This window comes from Lactuca sativa, chromosome 7 (assembly GCF_002870075.4).
Source record: "Lactuca sativa cultivar Salinas chromosome 7, Lsat_Salinas_v11, whole genome shotgun sequence".
NCBI classification, from domain to species: Eukaryota; Viridiplantae; Streptophyta; class Magnoliopsida; order Asterales; family Asteraceae; genus Lactuca; species Lactuca sativa.
The window spans coordinates 175390168-175413329 of record NC_056629.2 but is presented as its reverse complement, the minus strand read 5'-3'; the positions used below and the strand labels follow the sequence as shown (position 1 = coordinate 175413329).

The following is a 23162-nucleotide window of genomic DNA, read 5'->3' as shown; positions in this document are numbered from 1 at the left end:
AAAACCTTGTAACATACTCTACATCTTGGTTAAGATTATTTATTCTAAATAATCTTTTGTCAAAAAGTCGTTTTCGACCCCTATTGCCTCTAATTTGACTAGCCCGGATTTCCGGGCGTTACAATTATCTCCCCCTTAGGATGATTACGTCCCGGAATCATCAACGAAACAGGGTCGTATAATGACTCCATACGTCATCTCTTCATCCTAGGTAATAATTATAACTTCTACATTCCTTCGATTCTATCTCTTAAACTCATTGACTGTAAGAGTACTCGATCGTGCACCTGCTCTCTACCTCAGGTTAGACTCCAAATTATGACCTTCAAGTCACAATCTCGATCCTTGCTGGATACGGACTTGAGATAAGTTCTTTTATTACTACTATAGATCGATGTGTCATATTCTAATGACCTATCATCGTATGTTGCAACACTTAGACTTAGGTCTCTTAGAGTTAAATTCTAAAACAGACTATGCCTTCCTTCATGTTCTAATGTGATATAATCACACTTTAACATTAGGCATTTCTAGCCACCAACTTCTTTAACAACGAGTGCGATACTTCTATTGATCGCTTTGATTTCAACCGTTTGGTTTAAGTCGGACGCTACATCAAACTTGGTTCTCTGAACCACACAACATATTCATCGTAGTCAGACTCGATTCGATATGACCACTAGGGTCGGAATATCAACAATCTTCTTAGTCATTACCGAAATGATGGTAACAACACACTTGAATAAAACGAAATCAATTACTAGCTTCTTGGTAACCTTGTGACTTTCCCTGATCCAAGTGTGAGTCCTGTGCTTCCGATAGTATAGGCCTCTACTACCATTCACACCTACTCATACTCGTCTCAAGTATTGTCTCACAGTTCTCCAAGTTATTATCACAAAAACAATTTTAACACAAATGTGTCCAAACAATCATATAATTTCCCTAGACTCTACTAGGACTTCTTCCACGTGTATCTTTAATTCTACTTCAACTCGATTGGTGATGGAAATGTCAGACGATGGGATAACTTCATGGATTATACCAAAAATCTTTCTTTCTACTAATCGAACATGTACTTCTCCCGTACTAGACATATTATTTATTAGACGCATTCTAAAGGCAAGATATCACTCTTACGATATCTTCCGATAGGTATCATTCACTATCGTAAGCCTTCTCATTTCCTCATTTACTCAATTCACTACCAGTCTTCACCATGATGTTCTGCACACCAGAGCATTCGTTTGGTGTATCGAGACGAGAATAAAGATAAAGGAAGATTTAGACGCGTATCCCTCCTTATTACCTCGAAAAATTATATGCCAGTTCTAATATCGTAATTAAACGTTTAGAAATCTGAACACATAAAATTTCCAGATCCGGTCGGCAACAGACCATAGATCCGATCAAACGATAGCATAAAGCTTCCCAAATCATTTAGCACATAAAAGCGTTTTAGGCATCTTTCCTAATTAAGCTAGTGCTTGTGTCTATTCAGGTGTACTTCCTAAAATATATTAGACACACTCCTCACGATCATCGCTTAGCATTCTAAGTTTAAGTCTAGAAATAAATCCATATTCCTAGTTCGCTTAAACTAATGCTCTGATACCAACTGTGACATCCCCAAAATCACGGCCAGAAAAGACCGATTTTGTTTATGCTTTATAAAAATCAGAGTACTTCATCTTATAAAAAGGTTGCGGAATTTGTTCCCAGAAAAACATGGTAAATACGTTATTAAAACATTTTCGAAGAAACGTATTTATTTCATTTAAAAATGTTTGGGATGTCATCGTTAATACCGAAACATAAGCATAAACAGAACTTACAATGATTTACACTAGTGATCTACATCTCTTTTAAATCTCTCAGTGTAATGTCACTTCACTTCGTCACCTGTGATATACATAAACTGAGTGGGTCAGGTTGGGAAACCTGGTGAGTACATAGGGTTTTCAACCCACAATAATATAATTATTATATTCAATCAAACAATCAACCCAATTACCCATCCCTATTATCTTCTTTACTCTTTAAGGATTTAACCTAAGAGTCATCTATCCTGCATTCGTTTATTCCGAAGTCCCTTTATAGGACTGGCACTAAATCCATAGCCGCCAATGTTCGTTCATAAAGCACTAATTCCATAGCTGCTATAGTCTATTCATCGGGTACTAAATCCATAGCTACCAGTCTTTATCTAATAGGTACTAAGTCCATAGCTACCAATGTTCAACAGGTACTAAGTCCATAGCTACCAATTCCTACAGGTACTAAATCCTTAGCTACCAACGTCTAACTAATAGGTACTAAGTCCATAGCTACCAATTCCCAACAGGTACTAAATCCATAGCTACCAACGTCTAAAAGGTACTAAGTCCATAGCTACCGGTGTTTGTCCCATAGGCACTAAGTCTATAGCTGCCAATGTATACTCACGTCATCTTCTATCTCTCATCATTCATCTACCCATCTCATACCCAACATTTTCGTATATATAAGATACGTATACAGTTTATGTCCTTTAAAACATGTATAAAACGTTCAACCAACATAGACAGCAAGTATTCAGATAATATGCACACATTACATGTAGTTTATATACAATACTTCATATCTATGTGTAAGATGAAAGGGACTATGCATTCACAACACGTAATATATATTAAATACTTCATATCTATGTGTAAGATGAAAGTAACTATGCACTCACATGAAAGGTGGTGAGTCGGCACTCGGACAGCACTTCGTTACTCTTAAAACAATTATCCCTTGACGAAACCTAGTATCATTACCACTAGAGTTTAGTCTAACGCTTGACGAGACTAATTTAATAGTCTAGCTATTATTACTATTATATAAGCGTTAAATAACACTCAATATAACTCATAATAATAGCCCAAATAATTATTTTAAGGTCCTAACAATGTTACTATAATTAAATAAAATCTATATTAAATATACTATAGGCGTAGCTCACTTACAACGGGTTTTTATTAAAAACCGGGCTTCGCTGGAGCAGCGTTTCCGAGCCGAAAGCTTTTCTTCTCGGAGCCGTCGGGCGCTCCGGGGCTTTCTTCTCGTGATAGGGAGGTTCCCTAGACTTGGGAGGGGTTTAGGGAGGTTAGAGAGAAGTTAGAGAGAGAAAGAAAGGCTTATGGTGTGAAGAAAATATGAGGAGTTCACCCTTGTATTTATAGGAAGTGTATAGTAAAGTAGTCTCCAAGCTTCGTCCGTAACTTTTGCATACGAGCTCCGTTTTTGTCTGTCTTTTTACTGTTGAGTTCCTATTAATGAGATCTTCAACTTTCATTTAGACCTCGTTGGCTAATTCTCATTCTATCTCGGATTTACAAAACTGTATCAAATTCGCCGCGCTCGAAAAGTAGGGACTAAGCTTCGTCCATTACTTTTGCATACGAGCTCCATTTTTGTCTGTCTTTTTACCGTTGAGTTCCTATTAATGAGATCTTCAACTTTCATTTAGACCTCGTTGGCTAATTCTCATTCTATCTCGGATTTACAAAACTGTATCGAATTCGCCGCGCTCGAAAAGTAGGGACTAAGCTTCGTCCATAACTTTCGCATACGAGCTCTATTATCGACGTTCTTTATATCCACGCATTGGTATTTATGAGTACTATAACTTTCATTTAGATCCCGTCGGCTAAAAATCGACCGATCTAAAAATTCAGATTTCGGGCTGTGCACTGCTATGCTAAATCTTAGAAAAATCATAACTTCCTCATACGAAGTCAGATTTGGGCGTTCTTTTTATCGATTTTCTTAGTTTAACATATTCTACGACTTTCGTTTAGATCGCTAAGGCTAAATCTCGCTCTATCGTAAATTCACTATTTACGCTTCCCGGTATCGTGCCGGTTCCGTCGCGAAACTTCAACGGGTCATAACTTCTTCGTTATAACTCGGATTTCGGCGTTCTTTATATGTAAAAAAACCTTGTAACATACTCTACATCTTGGTTAAGATTATTTATTCTAAATAATCTTTTGTCAAAAAGTCGTTTTCGACCCCTATTGCCTTTAATTTGACTAGCCCGGATTTGCGGGCGTTACATTATAGCAATTAGGTTCATCTAGAATTATTAGTGTACTATCACTAATATACGTGTCCCCTTCGGTAGTAATATGAAAACCATACAACTGGGGTTGAACTCTAACTCTTTCGAAATGTCTAAGAGGTAATGACTCGTCAATTGGTTCAACCGGAGTTTCCTCCTCGGGTTGAGTGCCAGCGGTAGAGGTTCCTTCATCGCTCGACTCTTGAATCTATTCAAGATCGATTTGCCTCCCACTATCTCCTTGGCTTATGAGTTCTCTCTCTCGGAAAACCCCTCTCCTCGCAACGAAGACTACATTGTCATTCGGTCAATAGAAGAGATATCCAAAGGATTTCCACGGGTAGCCGATGAAAATACATCGCTCACTACGAGGTTCGAGCTTGTCATGAGTTTCTCGTCTTACGAAAACTTCACAACCCCAAACCTTGATATGTGCCAACGAGGGAGCCTTCCCTGTCCACATCTCGTGAGGTGTTTTGGCAACCTTCTTTGTAGGGACTCGGTTAAGGATATGGGCGGTAGTCTCTAAGGCATACCCCCAAAATGAGATCGGTAGTGAAGCACGACTCATCATAGAACGAACCATGTCCAACAGGGTTCGATTGCACCTTTCTGCCACACCATTTAACTGCGGTGTCCTAGGTGACGTCAATTGTGAAACTATTCCACATTCCTTAAGATAGTCGTGGAATTCAAGACTTAGGTACTCTCCTCCTCGATCGGATCGAAGCATCTTGATTTTCCTGCCCAATTGATTCTCCACTTCATTCTTGAACTGTTTGAACTTTTCAAACGTTTCAGACTTGTGCTTGATTAAGTAAATATACCCATATCTACTATAATCATCAGTGAAAGTCACGTAGAAGCGGTTTCCATCCTTTGTGGTGGATCTAAAGGGTCCACATACATCGGTATGTATGAGATCCAATAAACCCTCACCCCTCTCACATGTGCCAGTGAAGGGTGACTTGGTCATCTTTCCAAGTAAACAAGATTCACACGTGTCATCTTCCCTAAGGTCGAATGACTCCAACACTCCATCCTTTTGGAGTTGGGCTATGCGCTTCTTGTTGACATGTCCAAGACGACAATGCCATAAAGACGCTTTATCCATACTATTGGAAGAATCTGTACACAACACATCATTTCCTTGGTTATCTACAACCATAACAGTTTCATAAATTCCATTACAAGGCATAGCTTCAAAGTATAAAACACCATTTAGATAAGCATAAATAGAACCATTCATATTATTAAACGAATATCTAAATCCTTGTCTAAACAAACAATGAAATGAAATGATGTTTCTTGCCATATCTGGCGAGTAGCAACAATTATTTAAATCTAGACCTAATCCATTACTTAGCACTAAAGAATACACTCCAATGTTGGTAACAGGCGACGATCTTTTGTTCCCATGATTAGATTTATTCTTCCTTGCTCCACATCCCTATCTCTTCTTAGTCCTTGCAAGTCAGAACAAATGTGGTAACCACATCCTGTGTCAAGAACCCAAGAAATAGTGTGAGATGAATTGCTAGATTTAATTGTGTATATACCTGCAAAAGATGGCTTGATCTTTCCATCCTTGATGGCTTGCAGATATTCTGGGCAACTTCTTTTCCAATGCCCTATCTTGTGGCAGTGATGGCACTCTGCCTCCTTCGGGTTAGGGTTGGGCTTAGCGGGATTAACTTTGGTTCCACTAGAAGAGGAACCATCTTGGGACTTTCCCTTGTGGTGGCTCTTTGAAGGAGCCTTCCTCTTCTTGCCCTTTCCCTGCCCTATAGCCAAAATAGGAGCAGCGGTTGGTGCGGGAGTTGGTGCAACAGACTTGTCCTTTAGGTTGCTCTCAGCAGTCCTTAGGAGTCCTTGGAGTTTGCTTAGGGTGACCTCTTGCTTGTTCATGTGGTAGGTCATCCTAAATTGGTTGTAGCATGAAGGCAAGGAATGAAGAACAATGTCGATGGCCAAATCCTCCCCAAAGTTAACATTTAACTTGCGAAGACGATCAACATATCATTGCATCTTTTGCAAGTGCACAGTCAACGATTCTCCATTTCCCATCTTAGCGGTGATCATGTTAGTGATGATCTCGTAGCGCTCTTGCCTCGCACTTTGGTGGTACCTCTCGATCAAGTCTTGATGCATTTCATACAGATACATGTCCTCAATGGACTTTTGGAATTCTTGGTTCATAGTGGCTATCATGATGCAATGAACTTTTGTTGCATCACGTTCGTGTGTATCAAAGACAACCATCTCTTCGGGAGTAGCGATTTCCGGGTTGACCTTCTCGAGCTTTTCGTCGATGACATACTCTTTGTCCTCGTAGCGTGCAATGGTGCGAATGTATCTTATCCATTCGCTAAAGTTGGTACCATCGAAGGTCACCTTTTGGCAAAGACTCATTAAGGTGAATGAGTTGGCAGCAGTGTTGTTTGCGTTCGACATCTACAAATAGAACGAACAAAGTTTGATTAGAATTTAGATCCTTAATTAAACACCCAAAATGAAAAATTAGGGCTAGGACCCAACAACGTTATTTACATATTAGAAAAGGGATGCCGTAATCCAATCATGCAAATAATTTGGAGGTAAGTGAATGACGATTCACTAATTATTCACCACGAAAACATAACCTTAAGTTTTATTGAGAATTCCTAGATTTTAGAGATTTATTGAACTTTTCAATGACATGTTTAAATCTCGATATGCCCCTCTAGTTTGTGACTGGGATACCGAGGATCACAACGCGGGTGTGAATTACCATGCAAATCTACATGGTGCCTTCATTGTTACAATCATCTATTCGATGTGCCGGTAAACCACACACGCTGCATCGAACTATGATAAACAATGAATCACCCTTTGCCACCTTTTCTTAGAACCAATTAGTGTGTCGGTAAACCACACACGCTCCACTAACTTCTTAGCAAGGGTGTAAAGTGCAATTTCATGGGATTGCATCAATTCACTTTTCCTAAAGTAACTAAGATTGGGAATTTTATAAAATAGTTTAGTTACTTTATAGTTTCATTATACTTATTAATGAGGAGATAGAGTTGCCCTATCCTACCCGTTCGGCTAACGACCCTCCACCGGTCAAGCAAGCGGTGGGTGTGAGTGTACACCCATTAAGCGCCATTTTATAAGCAGCAACCTTATACCCACCTTATAGACCGGCTTCGTGAATGACGCCTACTAACGGTAAGACTAGCATAGTTTTACTCATACGTATATATATTAAGCTTGTAATCATATAATAGTATAGGGTTGAATTTTAAACTTGTAAAATTCTAGGGTTTGAAATTTAAATTATTCAAATTAAACTTCTAATCACAAAACTTAAATTTCAAAACTTGAGGACAATTTTTAAACTTTTTCAAAACATAAGGATCAGAAGGCAAATAATGTAAATCAACAATTATCTCAATTTGATCTTATTCAATATTACTTGCAAAATAATTAACGAATTCAATTCAAATAATCAATTATTATCACATAAGGAAATTATTATTCAACTAATTAGTAATTATCTTTTGTTTGGTCAAGAATATACTCATATATATGGTTAAAATCGGCTTTTAATGACCCAAAAAAGTTAAGGCAAGTTTCCCCAAGTAAAACAGCAAGAAATCCTGAAACTCCCTCTTTCTGACGCTCAAACTCGCCGAGTACCCACTATGGACTCGCCGAGTTGGAGCTACTCACCGAGTCCATAGTGGAACTCGCCGAGTTCATCAGGCAGAAGACCAAAAATCGAATTTTATAAGCAACAAGCAGATAACCAATGCATCAATTCAATAGAAATCAATCAAGGCTCTGATACCACTGATGGGTTTGAGCCATAAGAACTTTCCTATGGGCACAGGCAAACCCTAATGCTTGGATCTAGGTTTCTCTAATTGAACATGCATTGAATCCAAGACTTACAATACTAGATCTAATGTAAACAATTGAATCAAATCATATGTAATCGGATCTAGAACAATACCTTAGATTACTTGCTTGATACTTCTTCTCCTTAGAGCTTAGAGTCACAATTGTCACTCCTCTAATGGCTTACAAACACCAACTAGCAAGAGGATGATATTGAGAGAGAGGAGAGAGGGTGACAAATCGGCCCTAGGGTTCCTTGCCTTGCATGAGTGCCGATTTCCCTCACCCTAGGGATCTATTTATACTATGGGATACTAGGGTTTCACCTTTAACCCTAATTGAATAACTTAGGCCCTAAGTAATTCAAGATCCTTCTAGATTCTAGGCTTGGACGAATTTAAGGTTCCCTAAACCTAAATTTCGTCCACCCCATTACCCATAAGGATACATAGCCCAAAACACAACTATCACACATTTGACAGTTTATGCCCCTTTATTCAATTAACCTCTTTAAGTTATCAAATTAATTCATAATTAATATATAACTTATATTAATCAAATAACAATATTATTCCTTTAATATATTATTCTCATAATATATTAACAATAATATCTCTTCTCTCTTAACAAATCATCCTGTCAAGTTGCTATGGTGAAGGCAACCCAAAAGGACCATGCATCACCGGGTCAAGTACTTACCAAATATAGTTACAGCCTTAGACACTAATCCAACACGATATGTGTGTGGCTATAAGGGTCGAATGTAACGTCCGTAGATTCAGGCTAGTCAATTTAGAGACAACAAGCGTCAAAAATGATTTTTTGATGGGAGATTATTTAGAAGGAATAATCTTAATCAAGTTATATTATACGTCACAAGGGTTCCGTATATATAAAGAACGCCGAAATCCGAGTTATAACGAAGAAGTTATGACCCGTCGAAGTTTTACAGCAAAACCGGCACGGCACCGCGTAACGTAAATAGTGAATTTTTGATAAATTACTTTTTAGTCTTAGATATATAAAAGAAAGTCGTAGTATATGTTAAACTGAGAATGTGCATAGAAAGAACATCCAAATTTGACTTCGTAAGAGGAAGTTATGATTTTTCTAAGATTTAGCATAGTAGTGCACAGCCCGGAATTCGAATTTTAGATCAATAAATTTTTTGTAACACCCAAAATCCAGAAAGCCAAGAAAGCAAAGAAAAACCTAAGTTAAAGGGCCGACTCGTCGAGTCCAAGGAGGAACTCGGCGAGTCCGAGCGGGATCCGGGTCGAGGAGTAAGTGACCGACTCGGAGAGTCGACTAAGGGGACTTGGCGAGTCTGGTCTGAACAAGGAAAACCCTAATCCCGGAAGTTGTATCCTATTTAAAGGGTGTTATGTCCCTCCCTCAGCCTCCATATCATCCTAGAGAACCTGTAAACCCTAGATTTCGTGTGAGCTTCCGTCATTTGAGAGAAATAGCTTTGGAGGAAGGAAACTTTGGAAAGGAACTTGAAGATCAAGAAGGTTGCTTCAAAGGAGAGGTGTAGATCCGAGATCTACTTCAGTTTGTATTCATCTTGGAGGTAATAAGCTGCTATTTTCCCTCCTTTGCATCTAGATCCATTTTTTTATGAGATTTGGGGGTTTTATGACTGTTTGAGACCCAATTCGAGTTTGGGGCTTAGATATGTTGTTGCCACTTCAGTATTAGTGTTAGGATGGTCCAATATGTCATAAAGCATCAGATATTGAGTAGTTGATGAAGCCCTTCTGCCCTAAAACCTAGCCCTAGTGCGTTTTGAGCCTAGATCTCTTTAGTTATACGTAAAGCTTGCAACTTTACGTGAGGATTGAGCTTTGGAAGTATGGATCTATGATTTGGAGCCCCTGTATGGCTCAAAAAGCCACTGTATGGATTAAGAACTGGAGTGACTCGGCGAGTCACATGGGTTGACTTGGCGAGTTGGATGAAGTTGGGCAGGAACTCGACGAGTTGGAAGAACAACTCGGCGAGTTTGTTGAAGATTGCCTTGGACTCGACGAGTCAAGTCGCGGAACCCCAAACCCTTCGATTTAAGACTCATATCAGTGAGTTGAGTGGGAACTCGGTGAGTTGGTCAGGACAGGACTTGGAAATCGGTAGACTCGGCGAGTCATGGACTGACTCGGCGAGTCGAGTCGCGAATGGAAGGACTCTGAGCATATGAACTTGGCGAGTTAGAAGGCAGACTCGGCGAGTAGGGTTGACCTGGAAGGTTGAATTTGACCAGGACTTTGACTTTGACCAGTGTGGACTTAGTTGGCTTTTGGGGGATAGTTAGACTAAGTGTTGCATTGATTCTAGTAGCTCGGGGAGTCAGTGGAGCAGGAGTTCAGAGAGTTGCCGGGCAGCAGCTAGAGGGGTTATCAACAAGTTCAACAAGTGCAGGTGAGTTTCCCTTTGTGTGAATGGGTCTAAGGCCACAATGCCGGCCCATGTAGTGATGAGCTGAAGACCCGGGGGTTAGCCCTTGGCACAGTACGCTAGTATGATATTCAGGACGAGGTCCAATGATAGCAGGCGAGTGCCCAAGGAGTGGTTTATATGATAGTTTATACTTGTTGTCTGTGTGATACATGTATGTGCCTGGTAGGGAGGTGAGTGTGGGCGAGGTCCCGTACCTCACCAATAGCAGAGTGTGGATGGCGTTCCACATCTCATTAGCAGCAGAATAGGGGCGAGGCCCAAGTTAGGGAAGGAGTGAGTGTGGGTTGGGCCCGTATCTCACTATTAGTAGGAGCATGGACGGGGTTCCATGACTCATTAGTAGTAGAGCAAGGGCGAGGCCCAGGATAGGTGAGGCCTTAGGACAGGATCCGTTAGTATATGTTTAGCTTATGTGTTGTGATATGTTTATGTGCTATTATATGTTAGCGGGTGAGGCCCAGTGACATGCGAGGCCTAAGTGAAACAGATTTGTATCCGAGCGGGGCTCGAAGCCAAGCGAGGCCTAGAACGGCGGGGCCGTTGTAGTGGGCGAGGCCTGAGGTAGGGGGCGAGGCCCAGAATAGCAGGCGTGGCCCAGTATGTGCAGTATGTGGATGTGCATGGTATGTGGTAGGTTGGGGAACTCACTAAGCTTCGTTCTTACGGTTTTCAGTTTTGGTTTTAGGTACTTCCGGTAGCGGAGGGAAGAGCTCGGGGTGATCACATGGCACACACCATAGATTAGACAGCCTGGGAATGTTTTACTCTGATAACGAACATGCATTTTGGAAATTAATACTCTGATTATGTTTTGGATTGATGATTTTGCTTTAAGTAATGTTTTATTAAAAGAAATTTTTAGTCTTGAATTTTGGGATGTTACAAGTTGGTATCAGAGCGGATTCGGACGTACTCTCGGGTGTGTCTAAACTCAAACTAAGGAATTGGTATGGAAGTTTTCAAAATGAAAAGTCAGTTTTGTAAAAAGAGTTTGAGAAAGAAAACAGTTTTGAAAAGCAAAAGAACTCAGAAACAAAAGAATTTTGAAAGGAGAAAAAGGGCGTGGTGCATGCAATCAGCCGAGCTCAAGTAAGTACCCCAAAATACCCATACGAGTTTATGATTTTATTATCAGTTACTAGAACGGCATGCTAGATTAGGACTAAGGATCTAGGGAAGATGCCTTATGTGCATGTTATATGTGCTTTATAGCTGTATTATAATGCTGGTTAGACAGTAGTGGGATAGCCTTTTTAGGTTATGCCAAAGTTATGAGTTTGTGTTGCATGCTAGTCCAGATTCTTGGTATGATATTATGATTGCTTGAGTATGTTATGGTTAGATTTTCCCTTGTCCGAATGCTGCTTGCTTTGTGCATTGTGGGATTCAGAGTGATGGGAGTTAGCCATTAGGTGGATACATCACGTCACATGTGATCAGGGTTGAATAATCTCAGAGTGCTAGATTTGGCCCTATTGCGCAGCTCTTGTTTGAGTCCAACCGTTGTAGGGACGAGTCTTTTACTCGAAGGATTATCTGAGCCTCGTCACATGTGATGGTATCCAGGTAATGGCTAATTGGCATCACAAGGAGTCCTTCAGCAGCTGAGGACTGTTTTGGTGTGAGTCAGAGGTTTCCTTAGGGCAAGCCCAGGATGAGATAGTGCTGGGAGCAGTAGTAGTAGAAGAGGGACCTGGTGGAGACGAAGCAATTCTTGAGTAAAGTACGGATAGATGTGGAAGGTAGTATGGGCACGTACTACTGAAAGCATAGGATCCATACTCGATTCGGGAAAGGCTGAGACAAGACCGGGAACCTGGTAGTGCGTGTGTTTGGTCTCGCAGTAGTGATAAGTATTCTGATAGTGGTTGTGGTATATTTCCAGTATGGTGACATTGCGAGAGAGGCCAGTGGGCGGATCAGGCACTGGAGAGGGATCAGGCTCGGGTTCAAGGGCCGAGCAGCTCAAGGAGCGAATGACGGAGTTGATATCAGTGGAGGTTACGCGCAGTATTCTAGATCAGACTCCTGTGATCTTTGGCACGGTCAAGGAGGGTATACTGGAGATTTTGGATGAGAGGCTGGGAGCCTTCCGTACCGAGATGATGGCTTTGATGGGAGCACGTACCTTGACATTTCTAGAGTTCAGGGCTTGCGGGGCACTAGATTATCATGGGGCTAGGGACCCCATCGCTAGCAACAGATGGTTGGCTGATGTTGCCAACGCATTCCGTACGAGTCGGTGTCCCGAGGGGGACAAGGTCAGACTCGATTCCTATCTTCTGAAGGACAGAGCGAGGGATTCGTGGGAAGAGATTGGTCATGCTTTGGGTGATGATGCCGCGTTGGACGCGATGACATGGAGTGATTTCTCAGCCACGTTCAAGGCTGAGTTTTCACCGATTATTGAGGTGCAGCAGTTGGCACGGGAGTTTCAGGATTTGACACAGACCATTGAGACTGTGGCGGAGATCACCGCCAAGTTCAGGGAGAGGGCTCTTCTTGTACCGCAGTATGTTGCGGATGAGGAGATGAAGAAGGCCCGATAGCATGAGATGTTGAGGGATGACATCAGGTAGTTTGTGAGCAGGTCCAGCTGCAAAACGTTGGAGGATATGATCGCACGAGCTAGAGAGAGAGAGAGAGAGAGAGAGAGAGAGAGATATTGATTTGGAGCAGATCCGGAAGAGGAAGCCGGATGAGGTTCAGACAGCCTCGGGCTCGGGCAAAAGGCCCAGGGGATCGGATTCGAGATCGAGGGATTATCAGGACCACAGTCGGTGAGGGAAGTGTGGCAGGGCGCACGGGGGCGCGTGCAGGAGTGGTAGCGGTGGTGAGTCTGGTTGTTTCAAGTGCGGTCAGACTGGTCATTTTAGCAGGGATTGTACTGTTACCACCACACAAGGATCAGACTTGATATGTTTTCCGTGTAGTCAGCGGGGCCACAAGAAGGCCCAGTGCCCCAGTTTGCTTCCGGCAGGACGGGTGATGGAACCTGCCCCTACAACATTGAGGATTACAGACGGCCGTCAGGGCCGTGCAGAGGCGCCTGCGGTAGGAGGTAGCGCTTTTTAGATGACTACCTTGGAGACGCAAGCAGCATCGGACGTTGCAGGTATGCGACTTCCATTTTCCATCCTTTTATTTGTGCATGATTATATTGTTATGGTTCTGCATCATTATCGGTATGAGTATTTTATTTTTGTGCGGCTTGCTTGTGATCGAGTTATATTCCATCTGCATACCTTGGAAATTTGAATGGTAGTTAAGGGATGGGCTCTATTGGAGAAGGTTACTTAGGATGCAGTAACTGTAGCATGCTTGGGAGAGACTTGGTATGTCTCGCTAGTTCGGAGCCGTATAGTTTTAGAAATGGACTGGTTAGACCCCTAGCTATGGTAAGCTTGGGATTTCTCAGCAGATTGATTATGGAATGGTAGTAAGGATTGGGATTTCTTTTCGAGCATTGAGCAGCGAGGTGAAATGTAATGCCTGTGTTTCCGGGCTTGCCATTTTTAGCAATGTAATAGTCTAGATTAACCTTTGTAACCCGTTTTGACATAATAAGATTGTATTATTTGAGTATTATGTGTTTTGTGCTTAATTGCTTAATTATGTGGTTGGATTAATTAAGAATAAAAATAAGCGTCAAAATTTAAGTGTAAAATAAAATTGATATCTTTGGATAATGTTGTAGTAGTTGAAACGAGGTTTCCGAATATATATAGAACGCTCAAATCCGACTTTGTATGAGGAAGTTATGATTTATCGAAGTTTCGGCTTAACGGTATGTAGCCTGAAATACTCGATTTGAGATCGAGCGGTTTTTAGCCGAAGCAATCTAAACGAGAATCGAAGATCTCGTTGTTGGTATCGAAGCGATAAAAAGTTAGGCGGGAACGGACGTCAAAGAAGAAGTTATGAATTTATAACGAAGTTTTTCTGTCCCGGCATATTAAAAATAAATAATAAAAATAAACTTAAAATTAGCCAACGGAGTCTAAACGAAAGTTGTAGAGCGTAGTCTCACCTTCGCGTGGATATAAAGAACGTTGAAAACGGAGTTCGTATGAAGAAGATATGAATTTCTGAAGTTTATTAAATAATTTGTATTTAAATTTAATTGGAAAATCCGGCATTATCCGAAGAGGAGTCATCGGACTCATCCGAAGTACGCCCCGCATACTCGTGTACGCCCTGCGTACACCGAGGAATGTCGACACTCGCACTCGAGCACTTCGGATACGTAAGCAGTGACGATTTCGGAGCAGTACGCCCCGCGTACTCCGAGGCTCCAGCCTCCTATAAATAGGAAGCGAGGGCAGCCGACTCAATTGCTATTTTTCTCTCTTCTCTCTCCCGTTTTGCATCGATTTGCGTGCCAGAAGTACCCCGAAGCCCCGGTATTATTCTCGAGCCCCGAAGCAAGTCCCGAGATCCCAAAGATCCCGAGAAGTGCGATTCCCGAGCCGAAGCTCTGCCCGAGGGAAGTTCGATTTTTGTGAAGATCTTCCAGATCTGCTAAGGATTACTACTTCTGCAAGTCGTAGTGCTGTCCGATCATCTTCTGATCAAGTGAGTGTATACTACCTTTCATAAACACGATAATAATACAAGTATGGTTCGAGTGTATTAAGTGTATTGTTGTTTATAGGTGTGAGTGTGTGGTTACTTTCTTCTAACGCATAATTATGAAGTATTTTATACGAAATACGTGTTATGTGTATATTTTGTGTTATATGTGTGATTGTATATTCACTCTCTTCTATCTCATGGATCTGATTTGTTTTCTATGAAATACGTGTTATGTGTGTGTGCCTCATCTGTTATGTGGAATATGTATTGATCAGAGCATGCTATACAGGTTTTTATCCATGTATAAAAATGTATATTTTATCTACTAATATGTTGGGTAGAACATGGGTAGATAGTTGGTGTGTAATAAACAGATGAGAGGCCTCGTTGTTGTTTGATTTAGTCATCTAGCGGAGTTTAGATGACGACCACGGACTTTTCTAGATAGTCTTGTGGAAACATTAGCAGGTTCGCCACCTGTAGGTGTTAATGAACTTGGGTGTTCATTCGCTGTACTCCATCCCCCTCATGGTTGCCTTATTTGACTTATATTGCTGAGGAACCCCGAAGCATGTGTTGTCGCCCCGATGAAATATTCTTAGACTAGGTCCCTTATGTTAGTTGTCTTAGGGACATAAAGTGAGAATAACGGGAATGGGTAATTGGGTTACTGTTGGTTGGTGGAAATTAAATATAATTATTTATTGTGGGTTGAAAACCCTATATGCTCACCAGGCTCCCAAGCCTGACCCACTCAGTTTTATTTGTATTACAGGAAGTGGCGCGAGGGCATAAGATGGACGAACCATCAAGTTGTTTTATTTACAAGTCTGTATATGTATATATTTGTTGAATGAATTGTAATGTTATCGTTTATCCTTATTGGTCTGTATCGGAACATGACACCCCGAGTTTTGATTATATAATGAAAATACATTTCTTTTATGAAATTCTTTGGTAAACATTGTTTTATCATGTTTTGTTTTTGGGAACAAATTCCGCAACTCTCTTTCAAATCCAAAGGATTTACTTTGAAATTATTTTAAAAGCATAAATGAAAATCGGTCTTTTCTGGCCGAGATTTTGGGGATGTCACATGTAAGTAGGATCGAAGTGGGGGAGAATCCTCCGAGTGTACAAGGGTAAGAGCACGCACATCCAGAATGAGTACGCAATCTCTGAGAAGGAAAAGAAGTAGTACAACGTTTGGTGGATAGAGGAGTTCAGGGTTGGGAGTTTGAGAAACTCCCCATCAGTTAGTATGTGTAATGGTGATGGTTAGTTTAGGGTTGGGAATTCAGGTTGGAGGATCGCCTGTAGGACTCGAGTGAGTCAGAAGGAGGATCTTGAGAATTGATAGCATGGGGTGCTATCGTATTAGCGGTTAGTGGTAGAAAGTGTTGTAAGACTAGGGATGGCAAAAAAACCCGAACCCGACGGGGAAACCCGATTCCCGAATTTTTCGGGTCGGGTCGGGTCAGCACTATCGGGTATCGGACCGGGTTTCGGGTTCTTATCGGGTATTTTTTCCGGGTTCGGGTCAGGGAGTGGGTTGTGTCTGCCCCGACCCGCCCCGCCCCGATTTTTATATATATATATATATATATATATATATATATATATATATATATATATATATATATATATATATATATATATATATATATATTACACTTCAGCCCTAAGCCCCTAACAGTAACAAAACTCGTTCCCTGGTTCGCAAATCGCAACACTCTTCTAGGTTACAGTCGAGACCGAGAGCCGACATTCCAAATCGCAAGCTACGAGCCTGCTGCCTGGCGCCTGCGATAGACGATCGACGTCTTCGATAGTTCGATCGAGAGCCGACATTAATAGCCGAGACCGAGAGCCGACATTCTACTAATCTTCTCTTCGTGACTTCGTCTTCTACGAACGACTGTGATAGTTCGATCGACGCCACAGTGACGCTCACGCACAAGGAACAATCACAGGTAATCGATCATTCGGTCGCATCTTTCTTTAATTCTCTTCATTTTTCTTGAAATTGAGCATATGTAATCGATCACTACTTGTATCTTTCTCTTCAATCGGTCACTGTGACTTGTAAATGTGTATCTTTCTCTTCAATCGGTCACTACAACACTACCTGTGGTAATTTGGATTCTTGAAATCAATTAGAATATGTGTCCTACAGTCCTACTGTAATCTGTTTCTTTCTTCCCTGTATCAATTTCTTAAAATCAATTTCTTATTTATGGCTGTGAATCTGTAAATCTTTCTTTCCCTGTAAATCTTTCTTTCCCTGTATCAATTTCTTAGAATAATGTCCTGATGGCTGTGAATCTGTAAAGTATGGTTGTATCTTTTTCATTTGTGTGACCCTGTGAATCTGTAAAGTATAACTGTATCTTTTTCATTTGTGTGACCCTGTGAATCTGTAAAGTATGGCTGTATCTTTTTCATTTGTGTGACCCTGTATGGCTGTATCTTTTTCATTTGTGTGGTTAAGAATAATGTCCTGATAGGTAAACTAATATTTTTCAGGAAATATGAATTCAACTAGTCAAAATCATGCTCCAACTGCAAGTAGTCAAGATGTGGGAGGTTCGGGTTCTAATCAACAAAATACTGATTCTGTGGATCAACAAGATGGAACAAATATTAATGATACAGACACAGTTTTTGATGAAGATGGAGATGAAGTTGTTGGTTCGAAAAGAGCAATACGTTCACCGGCATGGCAACATTTTATAAAATTTAAATTGAATGATGAAGTTAAAGCAAGATGTAAACATTGCTCTAAAGTGTTGGGTGCAGATAGCAAGAATGGCACAAAACATTTACTTGCACATTATCAGCGTTGTTTACACAAACCTTATCCAGATATTCGTCAATCTATCTTGGTGCAAGAAAAAAAGAAATTAGATGGTACTACAACGCATGTTTCAAACTATACATTTAATGCTGATACTTCTAGGAAGGATTTGGCTGAAATGATTATTGTGCATGAGTATCCGCTTTCAATTGTAGAGCATCATGGATTTAGGAAGTTTGTGGGAGGTCTTCAACCTTTGTTTAAGGTTCCTTGTCGAAACACCATCAAGGACGACATCAAAAGAATTTATGATTACGAAAGGGATAAAACTATGAGTTTGTTAGCAAAGACCAAAAGCAGAATTGCAGTTACTACTGATATGTGGACATCTAATCATCAAAAAAAAGGATTTATGGCAATGACAGCACATTTTGTAGATCAAAACTGGAACTTGCAAAGCAGAATTATGAGGTATATTATACTTATTTAACTATAATTTATACGTACTTATTATTTATATGTTAATATTAACATATATATTTATATATTCTTAAACAGGTTTATTTACGTGCCTTGTCCGCATACATCTGATGTTCTTGCCGACATACTTTATACTACTTTGTGTGATTGGAATCTTGATAGGAAAGTGTCAACTCTTACTGTGGATAATTGCACCACAAATGATGCAATTATCAGGATATTATTAGAGAAACTTCCTCTAAAATCACTAATGATGAATGGTGATTTGTTTCATATGCGTTGCTGCGCACATATTCTCAATCTTATTGTCCAAGATGGCTTATCTCTCATTAAATTTGAGATTGAGAGAATCAGAGAGAGTGTTGCATTTTGGTCTGCATCACCAAAGAGGGAGCAAAATTTTGTGACAGCAGCAGAACAGTTGGGAATACCATACTCAAAGAAGTTGATACTTGACTGCAAGACACGGTGGAACTCTACATTCTTGATGTTGAGTGTTGCTATAAGCTACAAAGAGGTTTTCGATCGGGTAAAGACAAGAGACTCGAAGTATACATGTTTTCCTACAGAAAAGGATTGGGAGTTGGCTAGTGAGATTTGTGAAAGATTACAACTTTTTTATGAGGTGACTGTTATGTTCTCTGGTTCAAAGTATCCTACAGCTAATGTTTTCTTTCCTTTGATATGTGAGATTGGGTATTCTTTGCGTGAGTGGACGAAATCTCCTATTGAGGAGATTAAGATGATGGCTGACCAAATGGTTTCTAAGTTCAATAAGTATTGGTCTGTAATTCATGGGGTAATGGGAATGGCAGCGGTTTTAGATCCACGATACAAATTAAAGTTTGTGGAGTTACTTTTTCCTGTACTTTATGGAGAAGAAAAGGCAAAGATTGAATTTCAAAATTTGGAGGCGTTTGTCCAAACTTTGTTTCAAGAGTACGTGTCAAGTAATGCATCTAAAAAAAGGAAGAGTGAAGGTATTATATTCTTCTTATTGTTTGTATAATAAATAGATCATATCTTAAATTATTAACATTTTTATAATAAACATTAGGTTTTTATGGTGGTTCAGTTCCTGGTTCATCTTCATTTGGTTCTAGTATCTCTTCCGGTCATCGTGTTGGATTCAAAAAGCTCTTATCGGATATTGCTTCTATTACTAGAGATGATGATGAATCAGGAGGTATGAGTGAGTTGGATAACTACTTGAAGGAGAAATTGTTGCCTAAAGATATGGAACTTGATTTGTTGGCATGGTGGAAAACAAATGGGATTAAGTACCCGACACTACAAAGGATAGCTAAAGATATATTAGCTATTCCTGTTTCCACTGTTGCCTCGGAATCAGCTTTCAGCACTAGTGGAAGATTAGTAAGTCCTCATCGTAGTCGACTTCATCCAAAGACATTGGAGGCTTTAATGTGTGCTCAAAGTTGGTTGTTGAATGAAATTCGAGGTAGTATACTATTTTATATTAATTATATGAAATTGTGATTTTTTTTTGCATATTAATAATATTAATTTTATGTAGCAACTTGTTCTGAAGAGACCGAGGCATATTGTCGTTCTGTTGAATTTGATTATGATGTGGAAGAGGTAAAACGACACTTCTAAAAATATTAATTTTATATCGTTTCCATGATTTTGTTTGATTTTGAGTTTGTTTAATATTTTGTAGGAAAACACTAAAGAAAGCGGGACAACAAGTTTGGATGATTTTGTTTGATTTTGAGTTTGTAACTTTGTTTTAATGTTAATTGGTAATGTATTATTGTGATGAATTAGTTTTTCATGTTGTGTACTTGGATGTTTTGGTTGGTTGGTTGATGTTACAATATTAGACTATTAGTAATTTCTATTTGGTTAAATGATTGAAGAACTTATTTGGTATTTTAAGCCTATGCAACGTCTTAATTTATCATTATGTATTTGTAGTTTTTCCTTCTTTTTTTTCTGCCATAATTCGGGTTATAGGGTCGGGTTATCGGGTAATTATCGGGTTTCGGGTTTAGGGTCGGGTTCGGGGAAAGTTTCAGCCCCGACGGGGCGCCCCGATAAGAAACCCGTCGGGTATCGGGTCGGGTTCGGGTACATATGTGAAAATCGGGTTCGGGTTTGGGACACCATGCCCCGCCCCGAACCCGCCCCGTTGCCATTCCTATGTAAGACTACGAGGCAGCCATAGCATCCATTAGTAGTCAGTGATGGAAGGTGATGTAAGACTGCGGGTAAGCCATAACATTCCATAGTAGCTTCGTTGGTGGATTTGGGGCGAGGCCCTTATCTCCTAGTTATCAAATAGGGATCAGGAATGGGTAGTGGACGAGAATGGCAGGGAGTTTGCCTATATAGCCCTAAAGAGGTGAGACCTTGGGAGAGGCCTGTATGAGAGTAGCAGTATAGGTGAGAGCTGAGAGCAAGGTTGCTCAGCAGTATGGTTGGGTGAGACCCGTGGGCGAGGCCCGTGAGTTTTAGCAGCACATGTGGGACCTGGTGGGGACCTTAGTGTCAAGATAGGGGATCGAGGATCCCATGATTGTAGTGCCTGAATGGCAGAATAGATTGAGCAGTTATAGGTGGTCTAAGTTTCTTCGAAAGTCGCTGGGAGCGACTAGGAGTTGTGTTGGGCTAGTGACCAGTGGGAGCCGGAAATCCAGATATTGATAGATTGGTAGGGACCAGGGTGGTCTCGGTTCATCCGAAAGGCAGATAAGGAATATATGAAATTTCCAGCCAGTAGCAGTGCTGGTAAGAGGTCTATGGTGGAATTCAGTTAGTTGATCTTGGGGTGCTCGACACCTAATTATAGTAGAGGGGAATGCCCAGTGGATATTGGCAATAATGACCCGTACTGGAGGTAGCGGGAGTAATGGATTGGGTGAAGGATAGGACCTTCACAGTGACTCCGAGAGTCGACTAAGGGGACTTGGCGAGTCTGGTCTGACCAAGGAAAACCCTAATCCCGGGAGTTGTATCCTATTTAAAGGGTGTTATGTCCCTCCCTCAGCCTCCATATCATCCTAGAGAACCTGTAAACCCTAGATTTTGTGTGAGCTTCCGTCATTTGAGAGAAATAGCTTTGGAGGAAGGAAACTTTGGAAAGGAACTTGAAGATCAAGAAGGTTGCTTCAAAGGAGAGGTGTAGATCCGAGATCTACTTCAGTTTGTATTCATCTTGGAGGTAATAAGCTGCTATTTTCCCTCCTTTGCATCTAGATCTATTTTTGTTATGAGATTTGGGGGTTTTATGGTTGTTTGAGACCCAATTCGAGTTTGGGGCTTAGATATGTTGTTGCCACTTCAGTATTAGTGTTGGGATGGTCCAATATGTTATAAAGCATCAGATATTGAGTAGTTGGTGAAGCCCTTATGCCCTAAAACTTAGCCCTAGTGTGTTTTGAGCCTAGATCTCTTTAGTTATACGTAAAGCTTGCAACTTTACGTGAGGATTGAGCTTTGGAAGTATGGATCTATGATTTGGAGCCCCTGCATGGCTCGAAAAGCCATTGTATGGATTAAGAACTGGAGTAACTCGGCGAGTCACATGGGTTGACTCGGCGAGTTGGATGAAGTTGGGAAGGAACTCGGCGAGTTGGAAGAACAACTCAGTGAGTTTGTTCAAGATTGCCTTGGACTCGGTGAGTCTGTTCTTGGACGCGGCGAGTCAAGTTGCAAAACCCCAAACCCTTCGAGTTAAGACTTAGATCAGTGACTTGAGTGGGAACTCGGTGAGTTGGTCAGGACAGGACTCGGAAATCGGTAGACTCAGCGAGTCATGGACTGACTCGGCGAGTCGAGTCGCGAATGGAAGGACTCTGAGCATATGAACTCGGCTAGTCAGAAGGCAGACTCGGCGAGTAGGTTTGACCTGGAAGGTTGACTTTGACCAGGACTTTGACTTTGACTATTGTGGATTTAGTTGGCTTTCGGGGGATAGTTAGACTAAGTGTTGCATTGATTCTGGTAGCTTGGGGAGCCAGTGGAGCAGGAGTTCAGAGAGTTGTCGGGTAGTAGCTAGAGGGGTTATCAGCAAGTTTAGCAACTGCAGGTGAGTTTCCCTTTGTGTGAATGGGTCTAAGGCCACAATGCCGGCCCATGTAGTCTTGAGTAGAAGACCCGGGGGTTAGCCCTAGGCACAGTATGTTAGTATGATATTCTAGACGAGGTCCAATGATAGCGGGCGGGTGCCCAAGGACTGGTTTATATGATAGTTTATACTTGTTGTCTGTGTGATACATGTATGTGCCTGGTAGGGAGGTGAGTGTGGGCGAGGTCCCGTACCTCACGAATAGCAGAGTGTGGATGGTGTTCCACATCTCGTTAGCAGCAGAACAGGGGCGAGGCCCAAGTTAGGTAATGAGTGAGTGTGGGTTGGGCCCATATCTCACTATTAGTAGGAGCATGGACGGGGTTCCATGACTCATCAGTAGTAGAGCAAGGGCGAGGCCCATGATAGGCGAGGCCTTAGGACAGGATCCGTTAGTATATGTTTAGCTTATGTGTTGTGATATGTTTATGTGCTATTATATGTTAGCGGGCGAGGCCCAGTGACAGGCGAGGCCTAAGTGAAACAGATCTATATCCGAGCGGGGCTCGAAGCTAGGCGAGGCCTAGAGCGGCGGGGCCGTTGTAGTGGGCGAGGCCCGAGGTAGGGGCGAGGCCCGGAATAGCGGGCGTGGCCAAGTATGTGCAGTATGTGGATGTGCATGGTATGTGGTAGGTTGGGGAACTCACTAAGCTTCGTGCTTACGGGTTTCAGTTTTGGTTTCAGGTACTTTCGGTAGCGGGGGGAAGAGCTCGGGGTGATCGCATGGCACACACCATAGATTAGACAGCCTGGGAATGGTTTACTCTAATAACGAACATGCGTTTTGGAAATTA

General features: G+C 41.3%; 2 protein-coding genes across 2 annotated transcripts; both read left to right on the top strand.

Annotated features, from left to right (window-relative positions):
- Positions 1–17532: 17532 nt before the first annotated feature.
- On the top strand, positions 17533–19287 carry LOC122197445 (zinc finger BED domain-containing protein RICESLEEPER 2-like). Its single transcript, XM_042901564.2, has 2 exons — positions 17533–18269; positions 18357–19287. The coding sequence occupies exons 1-2, from the start codon at positions 17533–17535 to the stop codon at positions 19285–19287; spliced, it is 1668 nt and encodes a 555-aa protein (XP_042757498.2).
- On the top strand, positions 19286–20149 carry LOC122197588 (zinc finger BED domain-containing protein DAYSLEEPER-like). Its single transcript, XM_042901808.2, has 3 exons — positions 19286–19737; positions 19813–19877; positions 19960–20149. The coding sequence occupies exons 1-3, from the start codon at positions 19467–19469 to the stop codon at positions 20005–20007; spliced, it is 384 nt and encodes a 127-aa protein (XP_042757742.1). The 5' UTR covers positions 19286–19466; the 3' UTR covers positions 20008–20149.
- The last annotated feature ends 3013 nt before the right edge of the window (positions 20150–23162 follow it).